The 11153-nt window shown below is 42.5% G+C and overlaps 1 protein-coding gene and 1 long non-coding RNA gene across 2 annotated transcripts in view; both read right to left on the reverse strand.

Annotated features, from left to right (window-relative positions):
* Positions 1–301: 301 nt before the first annotated feature.
* LOC108446863 lies at positions 302–4715 on the reverse strand. The gene is made up of 2 exons (XR_001862189.1): positions 2579–4715; positions 302–697 (listed from the first exon to the last, which is right to left on the reverse strand). It is a non-coding gene; the product is annotated as an uncharacterized LOC108446863 (long non-coding RNA).
* A 121-nt stretch (positions 4716–4836) lies between these two features.
* TFAP2C (transcription factor AP-2 gamma) overlaps positions 4837–11153 on the reverse strand; it is a 20591-nt gene continuing 14274 nt past the window's right edge. Inside the window, exons 4-9 of the mRNA XM_017735899.1 lie at positions 11087–11153; positions 10821–10872; positions 9139–9361; positions 8370–8488; positions 6891–7032; positions 4837–5198 (exon numbers count right to left, since the gene is read on the reverse strand). Of these exons, the coding sequence (XP_017591388.1) occupies positions 4913–5198; positions 6891–7032; positions 8370–8488; positions 9139–9361; positions 10821–10872; positions 11087–11153 (889 nt within the window). The 3' untranslated portion in view covers positions 4837–4912. The remainder of the gene's footprint in view (positions 5199–6890; positions 7033–8369; positions 8489–9138; positions 9362–10820; positions 10873–11086) is intronic.

An 11153-nucleotide genomic window follows, 5' to 3' on the forward strand; every position in this document is an offset into this window, starting at 1 on the left:
CTGCTGCACTCATGAACAAGTATTTGAGTTTTGTGGCACAGAGCAAGTGTCTGTATTATTACATGCTTTTAACTTCAAATTATGGGTAAAAAATACTCCATATGGATATTTAGGGAATGTGTCATGGCATAGTAGTAGCCTATGAGAAAGGCCTTCCCGAGAACCAGTTAAAAAGGGCTGTTTAGCTAAAAGAGAGGAAAAAGGGAATATTTGTGGCCAGCCCTTACACAACAATGGTACATGGAAACCAGCTGGAAGATCCCTGTAAGACAGACAGGAACACCCAATGAATGCAAAGTGGCATCTGAAACTGGGAATAAATTTATTTATATAACCCTGTGAAAGTGAAAATGGGAGAGGGAGAAGGTAGCAAATGATACAGAACAGAATCTAACAATCTGTTAAAAGATGGTTCCAGGATAGCCCCTGAGGAATTTTGGCAGAGATGGTGGCCCATGAAGTTCCATGGATCGTGGGACATGAGGCAAAGGGAATGGCCGGGCACCACAGAAATATCCTGACAGCCACAACTGGTTTGGATAACGCCCAGATTTCACAAAGACACGGTGTCTGGCTGTGGCCAGGCTTTGGGAACAAATTCCCAAGTGCGTTTCCTGTGGCTCAGCTCCTTGGGTCAGCATCCCAAATGGACCCTCTAGGGTTTGACAAAACTGGCTCCAGGTTCCCCACACAAAACCTGCAATATCAATGAACAGAAACATGAAATTCAGAGATTTCTTTTAGCGACAGGGAAGCAGCTTTGTCCCTAACCTTGTGTTCTCTTAGTGAAGTAAGTTTGGGGACAAAGTGTCGACAGCACCCCCTTTTTTTCTTAATAAAATAAAACAATCCAGCTGTTGTTGCAGAACAAGTGCCAAAAGCAGCCAAAGCCCTGTCAGGAGAGAAGCTCCACAGCACAGGCCAAAATATCTACAAGGATGTACATAAACACTGCATGCAGGGAAAAAACTGAGAAGAAAGGGCCACAAGAAATCAGCACAGCAAGGCAGACCCATTTCAATGTGCATTTCTGGGTTTATTGTAAAATTCTGAAGGAACAGGCAGCAGGTTGCAGCCAAGAGTCAGGGAGAAACCATAAATAACAGTGAAATAAGTGGAGGGCAAATCAGAACTGAGTGTCAAAAATAAAGTTAACTGAAATCAGTTACTAAATTAAGACAAAAGTTCTAGTTTTACTTAATATTTTACTAGTTTTGCATCATTATTTCTTTCTGAAGCTGTGAACACCAGGAAAAAAATTCTTTTTAAACTGAAAGCAACAGTGCCATGAAGTCACACAGTTTCATGAGGTGGACTCTTGACTAATCCTCAGGTTTGCAATTAATGATGTGTGGCAATCACACCTCTCTCAGGTGATGGGGTTGCCAAGGCCATGCCCTCAGTTGCCACAGGGGAAAGGAAGCAGCTCCCTGCCTGCCATGGACCCATCTGGGAAGAGCCCAACATCCTGATGCCCAACTGCTGCTGCCAGCCAGGCAAGACATGGTTGAAATATTTTCTTTTTCCACGAGGCAATTTTTTACTGAGTTACATGAATTCAACTATTTTACAGGTATGTATCAGATTTTTGCAGGAGGGCAGTGCTTCAATAATTTTTACTTTTAAACCCAAATATTTTAAAGCCTTTTTCCTTCACATTATGACCAAACCCCTTCTTTTGATGGGAGAAGGGCAAGGGAGAAGATTGGACAGAGTGATTCGAATAGTCCATTTTCAAAGGAAATGAAAAATGGACCTTCTGAAGAGACTTGTATTAGAAATTTTTCTTTTAGCCAGCTCAGGAATAATCTGCGTAAAAGCAGTAAAAACCATGAAATTTTGAGAATCAGGAAGAAGCAAGTGCCTTCTTGAATGTTCAGATCACTCTGCTTTCTACATTCCCCAAGAATTAACACATTCCTTTAAGAGTAATAATTTTGGGTGAGACAAGTTTAACTGTCCTTTTCAGGGGATGGAACAGAAGATGTTGTCGTTGTTTCATGGTTCTGGCACAGCTTAGAAGGTGGTTGAGCTTCAAAAAGAATGTCCTAGCTCAAATATACAGTAAAGAAAAGCACTAAGGTAATGGAAACTCCACATTTCTAATGTTCCACACATATGAATAGAACCCGAGTCAGTACATTAGACAATTGACTGGCTTTGCTTGAATGCACGCAGGAATAAATGGAAACATCCTTATTTCCTATCCCAAGGGGCAATTATTTCACTGCCTGGTTTTGTGCATTAATAAAAAAAAAAGCAAGATTCCATTGTCTGGTAGCTAAAATATCTTCCTATATATGCTGGATAAGCAGTCCAGCAGCAGAAAGAGGAAAAAAGGAACAGAGCTGTAGCATTGCATTCTCTAAACAAGCTCCCACCGTACCCGGCATATTTCTGTGTATAAATATACAAAATCCATAAAAATACACTTCAGAAGGGCAACTTGTTTGTGTATTTTCGAAGTTCTGTTAGTCATCATGTGTCCTGGCTGTGCCTGTGCCTACAGATGGTCCAAAATGCTCATTTCTGAAATGCTACAATGAGTCTAACAAATGCAAAGGCTGGAATTTCACACCTCTTTAGGAGAGAAGGGGACTGCATTGCAACTCAAAACCAGCTTTTTCTCCCAGTTCACCACTGATACAGGCATTCATTTCTTTGTGCTTCCCTCTCCTTTCTTCTCCCTGCACACCTCCAGTGGTTTTCCTTTATCCTTTAAAGGGAAAACGAGAACATAAAAATGATTTATAAGCAAGGTGTTCAGAAATGGTACACTTTGCCTCTTTTACACAGCTCTGGAAGAAACACTGCCATGATGTGAACTGAATTCTCACTTGACAGCCCAGTGTCACCTTCCTCAAGGATTGATCAGATCTTGAAGGGCCAAGGACACACTAAAGCCCAGATTTACGTTCCTTTTTCAGAAAGCACTGGAGAAAAAAAGCCCAATTTCTCTTCAGGAAGGTTTGTTTGGCTATTTTGCATCTGAGACATCGAAAATTCCAGCTCCTGCCTCACCCCTACGGCACAAAGCGCTTTGAGGACTTTCTGCAAAACGTAAACTTCCTCAAATCAGTAAAACTGGGCTGAAAGCGGATGGGAGACCTCTCAAATTTCACACCCCAGGTTTTTGTGAATATTTGTCGTGAGAGACAGATTAACAGGCAGAGTGAGCAGGAGAACAAAACTGGTAGGATTGATTTTTATTGAGAGGCTGCCTCGCAGTTTGTGTTTAAGCTGCCTATTGAAGCAGGCAGAAGGCAAGATCATGACATCTTAGGAGGGGAAAAAAATAAAAGATTCTTGGAGATACATAACGTGTTTAATTGAAACCATTAGTTTTACTGGCAAACAGCTTCATCTTTCTGTTCTGTTAATCCGAACAAAGTGCTGCAATTATGACTCAATACATAATGTCCTCTAGTGCTACTCGCCCCACATTCCCCGAGCAGAGAAAGAAAACAGAGTTGTTCTCAGTTAACAAAACATTCCATGCTTCTATCCAGAATACTTTTATTATATGGTTATCATATACATCAGAATTATAGTGGGAACATTTACAAATATCTGAAGATAGCTCAGAACCTCCATTATTCACATACACACTAACTCACACACTCGTTTTGCATGTCTACTCAGTTACCAGGTGAATGATGCACAAAATTATTGCTTTGTGAACAAACACCTCAGATTAAATCTAATCTTCAGTGGCAAGAATTGAGATTAAAAAAAAAAAGTCTTAAATACCCTGTATAACATACCTGTGCATAAACCTAAAGATATGTTTAGCTTACCCATTACCTTTGAAATACTTACCAAAAATTAAAATTTGAAACCCATTTATAAAAAAAAAGTATTAAAAAGTTCACCATTATTTACAAATCCGATTAAATTACACATAAATAAATATTTACATTCAACACACTGCTTCCCTTAATACACATAAAGCCTCCCTGGAAGTATTTTTTGGCCTTAATAGGCAAAAAAAAAGTAAAGAAAAAAAGTTATGTGCCTATTCTTTCAAGTTTCCCCCCCAAATTTAAAAACAAGACAATATAAATATGTGAATAAAGCTGCAATATCCTTAGACACAGAAAGTGAATTTTCTAAAAGTATTTTCATTTTGAACTAGTCCTCATTAAAAAAATACCAAGATAATATAAACAGCAGCCAACATTGCTGCAGTTTTTAAAAGCCTGAATATTTCTGTAAAAAATAAGCATGTCAAATGCCATCTTAAATCTAGCAGGATTTTAGTACTCTCCAACGGTAATCTGAAAAAAAAAACAAACCAAAACCAAAACAAAATAGAACAAAACAAAAAAAAAAACCACAAACAGAAAACCCCCCCCACAGAATAATCTTACTATTTTCAGGTGTTTATAAAAAAAATGTAATGTACATAAATCTCTATACCATTGTTTAATACTGCTTTATTGTTACTTCTGCATTTCGAGAGAATGGACCCCTGAAATTGTATCAGAGAGCAAAACAGGCTTCCATCTAAAATCTGTCTCTTAAAAACTACACATGAAGCTGGTCACCCACGAGATACCGAGATGTGGCAAAGAAATCTAAATAAATCTCTCTGTAGAATTCCATCAACCCCCCCTTTATAGCACCACTTTTACAGCAAAGGATTCAATACACTTGTCCCAAGTACTTATCTTCAGGTAATTGCTTCCACAGAACAGGGATACTGCAGCTTTTAGAAAAAAAACCTTTTCCCCCCCCCCCTTAAAAAAAAAAAAAAAAAAAAAAAAAAAAAAAAAAAAAACAACAAAAAAAGACAAAACCAAGAGGGAAAAAAAAAAACCAAAACAAAAACAAACACCCAAATCTCTATGTTCCCCCTGGCAAGAAGATCTCAGTCTGTGTTTAGGAGGAAGGGTAAAGTCTGGTTTTCCTTTCACTTCCTGTGCTTGTCCATTTTGTCAATGGTTTTGTTGGTCTCTGCGGGGCTCTGGTCGCCAGCGTTCATGTAGGATTTGTCTGCTATTTTTAACGCTTCATTTAGGTAGTTCTGGACGGATGTCATGGCAGCACAGATGGCAGCGCTCCCAAAGCCATGTGTGATCAGGCTAAAATGAGTCAAACAGGCCTGGATGCCAGGGTCCAAGATGGGACTGGGTCTTGTGTTTCCAAGAGGAGTTCTGTCCTGAGTGAGGAGGTCTGTGAATTCCTTACAGATCTGCCTGCAACACACAAAGGGCTCACGCTTTACACCATGCAAATACACAAAAATAACAAAGAAAATTGCACCAAATATTTGGCATTTATGTGGGAATTACGAGAAATTCCGTGTCTAAAATTAAAGCCTGTTTACTAGCACCACTTCCTGACGAACCTTTTGTTGCATCCCCATCACAAAAACACTCTGCAAAACAATCTCTCCACCTCTGGTGCCTGGCTTGCCCTGCATCATTTGCTCCAGATTTGAAGTGGGGAGTGGGAATTCAGTGCTGGTTTCTATGAGAACTTTCACAGCTGCAGCTGAGTGGTTTAGAAAGATTGGAGCAGCTGAAGAGGAGATTTAATTTAGTTGTGTATATTCCATGTATATATAGGGAGGCCGAGGCCCTGATCCTGCAAACACTAACACATATGCCTGGCAAAACATGAGTGCTTAATAATGCTCCAGCATATGTTGTTTGCTGCTTGTAAATCTGTCCCCTTGAAGGGATTTCACAGGAGCTGAGCAATCTTAACAGAATCATCACTTTATCAGAATTTCTCAATCACAAATGTCTTCCAGAGGATTATTATTAGTGCCAGTAACTATGCCAATAATGAAAATATTCAGGAGCAGTAGGAGTGCTCAGGAAAAATTAGCATCGTGTTCAAACTATAGGAAAGGGAGACTAGATTTCTAAATTTTCAAGAGATCTATTCTTGTAAAAGAAGATCTCTTTTGAAGGAAGGCTGGATGAATTCAACACCAGGAGTGTGTTTTGCGTGCCTGATGTGAGTACAAAGTCAGGGCAATTTTCTCAGCAGCTTAAGCAGGTTTTTCTCAGCTCCTCTGCAGAGCGAGGGTGCTGTCAAAAGCAGGGAATTACATCGACCCCAAACCAAAAAAACATCTCAGAGAGCCAATCATGAACTGAAGCTCTGTTAAACCTGAGCCTGGGAGAGGAACTCAGCAGGGGAAAGGGGACAGTGAGCACTCCAAACACCAGTTTTAGATAAGCTCAATACAGGTATTTCCTCCCAGGGACCTGCTCAGGACAGGGTTTATTCACAGGTACAAAGTGGCTGCAGAACAGCAGAACAAAGCTTCTCTCCTTTCCCCTTCCTTCCCCTTCACCGAGGTTTGTAACAGGAATTTGTTTAAGCACAGGGACTTTCCACACCTACCAAAGGATGGCTTCCAGTGAACTATAAAAATCTTCAGCCATAATAGGGAAAAAGGGACTCTCCAGCTCCTGACTCCCGGAGTCCCAAGGGAAAGCTGGGAGCTGCTGTTGCCAAGGGCAGCTGTGAGGAGACAGGCTGAGCTCCCCTTGCTCCCAGTCCTGACACTGGTTCACGTTCCCAGGCCACACCTGCTCTCCACATCCTCAACCCTGTCACACCTGGGGACACCTTCTCCTTACAGTTGTCCTGGTAAAGGACTTTTCCTGAAGCTTTTACTGCAGTTGAACAGAACTGGCCCAAACTGCTTTAGTTACCTACAGGACTGTTACCCTTATTATTGGTTCAGACTGAACTAAAACTGATGCCATAGCTGAATTCCAACCAAAACCAAATAAAAAGAATTGCTTCATCTTCCCAATTAAAATCACACACAAAAATCTACCAAACTATCCCTCAGTCACAGGCAGTCACAGCAGACAAAAACATGTTCAAAAAGGAGAGAAAAAACAAAATCCAAGCTGAAAACTTACTTTGCAGCAAGAAGCATGTTCTTCCTGTTTGCCATTTCGTTGCGGCCCATGTGTGGTCTGGTTAAATACTCAGCCACTGCTTTGGAAGGAAACTCTGTCTCACACACGTAGCCAAAGTCACGAGCAAGATGCACAGCTTCACCTGGGTGGGTGAGAGGGAGTGCTTGTTAAGTGGTGAAATATCATTGTTATAAGGAAATCAGGGACATGAAGGGGAAAATGCTGTGGATCTTTGAAGTGTACTCCTGTTTTAGAAAGGGACACCATTCGATCACTCATTACCATTTTCTAATTGATGGATCAGTGTTTCTTTATAAGTCTGCATTAAGGAAAAAAAAAGATTTGCATGGTGACTGCAACAAAAAAGAATTCCCTTTGCTTTTATACTAGAAAGAAAAATTCCTGTCTCTCTCCAGAATAACTGCACAGCAAAAAATACAACTCAGTCAAGATCAAATTGTCCACTGATATTTAAAAGTATCTGCCAACTAAATCCCACTTACATAATAAAAGTTTTCAGTTTAGTATGCTCTTGAAATATTTTTGCTTAAGAATTTTCAGACAGAAAACCAAACTGCAAGGTGCATAACCTTATCATTTCTTTTCATTAAAACAATTTGATCAGGCTTAAAATAAAAAAGATTGGCATGATCAGTGCAATGTGCCTGTGTGCATGTGCACACACATCAGCTCTCTGAAACTTCCAAGGAAAGCTTTTAAATGGAAGTTGCTGCATTATAAACAGCAGGAAGGTATTGTTAGATCATTTTTCACTCTTCTCATTTCAGTTGCTGCTTCTATTCCTATTAAATTGTCCCACTACCAGGAGCTGCTTGAAACAGGAGCACCAAATGTAAACCACACACGTACATATATACACACCCTTCAGGTCAGCATAACTGACAGAGGGTCTACAGAACATGGCACAGATTAAAGGGGCTCCAGTTTCCTACCAGGAAGTCAAAAGCTATAAATCTCACTTTATAAGCTTGTTTATTAGCAAAGCTTCTGAGGACACCGCTGAGGTAGGGCAGGACTGGAGTCAGCTGTCCCAGACTTCCAAAGTTTCCCAACAAGGAACCAAACCCACTAATGTGATGAGTTTCACCCATTTTGCCTTCCCTGCCTCGCCCTTGTGAAACCCAAAACAACCCTCAAGAAACAGACTGGACGAAGGTGCCTTTGGCACATCCTGGCACGGAGGAATTCTGCATCCCTGCCAGCATCCCGGGATGCAGCCGTGAGGAAGAGGAGCAGGGGCTGGGTTTGTGTGAGCAGGGCTCACGAGAGAGGAGAGCCCCTCAAAGGCAGAATAGCCCTTCCTTAGGTGCTGCAACATCCCCACCACACTCACTTGAAAATTAACAAAAAACCCCATATTACTTTCAAGGACTTTCTAACCTTTCCATGCTTTGCCTGGAGGATAAAAGCTGTACACAAGGGGAGAAAGTTTATTTTTAAGACACACTCGAGACTGACCTTCCACCAAAGATGTCAATAGTGTCACATTTGCAGCTTTCCTTCTGCCAGCAGGAAGATTCAAGCCAATTTTATCCAGTTTTTCCCTTAATGATCTGCCACCATTTTTAGATTTGGCTCTGTAATTAAAGAGAAAAAAAACGGCCTTATTTATCTTCAGGGAACACTTCTTTTTAAGATGAGAAATTCCAGTTACTGACATTCAATAGGGTTCTACTGGGGTGGGGAGAAGATAAAAAACAGGCTCTTTTCAAGTGACCTACTTTTTAAATGCTCTACTTCAAACCAGCCAGGATGAAACACAGCAGGTCAAAATCAAAATATTTTAAACTGCACCACTGAAACCAACAGCTGTAGAATGATCACAAGCCAAATTAAGTGCATGCAAAAAAGGTCATAAAAAGTGTCCTTGTAATGATTAATCAGGATCATGAGATTTAATAAAAAAATCATTCCACAGGGAAACAGATTGTCTTGGGAATCAGAGACAGCTCCATGAACTGGTTTTGAGACAAAACCCCAGCTTTAAACAGAGAATAAAAATTGCTGTCAGAGCTGTTAATAGCACTTCTCCAGAGGCAGCAGAAGTGCAAAGACATTTTATTTCCAAAGCCTATTAGGATTCAGCGTCGTTGGGCTTCTCAAAAATCAGGAACTCGCTAAAAGGCTCTGTGGTTGTGCTGATGTGGCTGCTCACACACAGCAAAACAGGGGAAATACAAACACCAGGCACGGAGGGGTGGCTGGGAGGGGAGTGCAGCCGTCCTACCTTCGCAGGACTCCTCCTAGCAGAGAGGCATTGAGACACTCCGGGGGCGAGAGCCGCCTCTGCACCTCTGCCACTGTCACTTTGTACTTGGACGTGGAGCTCAGCAGGGAGAGCCTCCCTGGCACGGAGCAGAACACTTCGTTGGGGTTGATCACCACCCCAATTAATCCATCCTTTTGGCAGGGCAGGCTCAGAGCGCTGTTTTTCGTTAGGGAGATGGGACCTGCGGGCGGAGGAGGGGAAACAGGTATTTTACAAAAGGGAAAAGTAAATAGGAAGCAGCAAGTGAGTTTTCTTTCTAGAAAAACAACCCAGGAGAGAGGATTTTGTTTGGTATTAAATGCCCACACCACTGGCCCCCGTCCCCAGCATCCATCTGCAGCACAGGGACTGAAAGGTCCCCAAAATTATACCTGACCAGCTGGATTTTGCCACTGGATTCCAAGGAGCTGCCAAACACAACCAAGAATGCTTCTCAAGGCACACAAACTCCACACCTCTGGAGCAGCAGCCTGTGAGTTATCAAAGCCGTGCTCACAAAAACCCAATACTAAGACAGACTCCGAATTAGCATCCTGCAGCTACTGCCGAAACTCCTCCCAAGTCAGGGCAGGGAGAAACCTTCCAGCTCCCGCTGGGCTTCATCTTCCACCTCACACACGCAGATTTAAGAAACCGCCTTTGGAATTTAATCCCAACAAATTCCTGCCAGACAGCACAACAGAGAGGGACACAGCCCAGGGAGAACCGAAAGTAAGGAGCTGCTCCTCGTTAATAGCTCCAGCCTTTAGGTGAGGAGGGACAACAAAGGCTTTGGAAGGAGCAAACCACAGATCCAGCTTTTCCATCCCCTCACAAATCCGCCCAGTTCACCCAGTGTGCTGCTGGCGAAAGGGTTAAAGAGCCGAGGTCGGCCCGCTCCCGGAGGGGGAAGATTTGTCAGTGGTGCATCTGACAGCAAAATTATTCTCCCATGAGCTAAAGGCAGCAATCAGCGCTCTGACACACACTTCTGCTTTTCCTCAGTTAGGTATTTGTTTGAAGTCTTCAGAGGAAAGTTCTGATTTTTTTTTTTTTTAAGCACAAATTTGTTTAAAAACAAAAGCAAGGAAAAAAAGCTAAATTACTGTAAATTGAGTCAATACGTCTTCCTCCTTCCTCAAAACCTCAGCTACAAACCAATTTCGATTAAGATAAAGCCAAACAGTCTTCTGTCAGCGAACTCAGTTCTTTCTCAGGTCTTGTAAAGAAGTTGAAAAAAAAAAAGTTGGAAAAGAAAAAGAAAAAAAAGCTGTCTTCGAGTGCTAGCAGCAACAAAAACCCCAAACAAACAAACGAGAGAAAAGCCCCGTGTCACTTTACACACACATATTTCAGAAAAGATTAAAATCCGTTCAAGGTCCTGCTTTCGATTAAAGCCACAACACAAGCGCACACGAGGGGATTCGTGTCCCCGCAGGAGTCTCACGCCCCGGGGCAGCCCTGGGAGCTTGTCCCCGCTGCCACCTTCCCTCGGACAGCGTCAGAAAAATCCAGGGACTGAGTGGAATAAAAACTCCTCCGCCCTCCCGATCCCAAAGGATCGGTCTTTATAAAAATAATAGGGCGTCACTTCACCGGTGCGTCATTAAACTTTTAACTATTGACAAGGGAAAGTAAAACTGCGGTGCCACCTTACTGACCTTTTCTAATGACAGTCTGGTCATGCATTAGTAAGTGTTGATCTTCCACATTCTGGAAAGAGAAAGGGGGAGAAAGTTTCGCACCCGGAAGAGCTGAGAGGGAAAAAGCCGGGGGCTTTTGGGAAACCCACCCCCTCCCCGCGCGCCCGCATCCTAAGGGGCGAAGCGCAGAAAATGAGGATTTCCCTGCACGGACGGGGATGGGATGTGCAGAAGGGGACGGGGCCCGTCCGGCCTCGCCGAGGGGGTGTCCGGGTGCTCCTTACCTGCACCTCCTCCATCTGGTGGGCCATGTCGTGCAGGCCCAGGTTATCGGCCAGCGCCGAGGCGTCC

This window comes from Corvus brachyrhynchos, unplaced genomic scaffold (assembly GCF_000691975.1).
Source record: "Corvus brachyrhynchos isolate BGI_N302 unplaced genomic scaffold, ASM69197v1 scaffold10, whole genome shotgun sequence".
In the NCBI taxonomy this organism is placed as follows: domain Eukaryota; kingdom Metazoa; phylum Chordata; class Aves; order Passeriformes; family Corvidae; genus Corvus; species Corvus brachyrhynchos.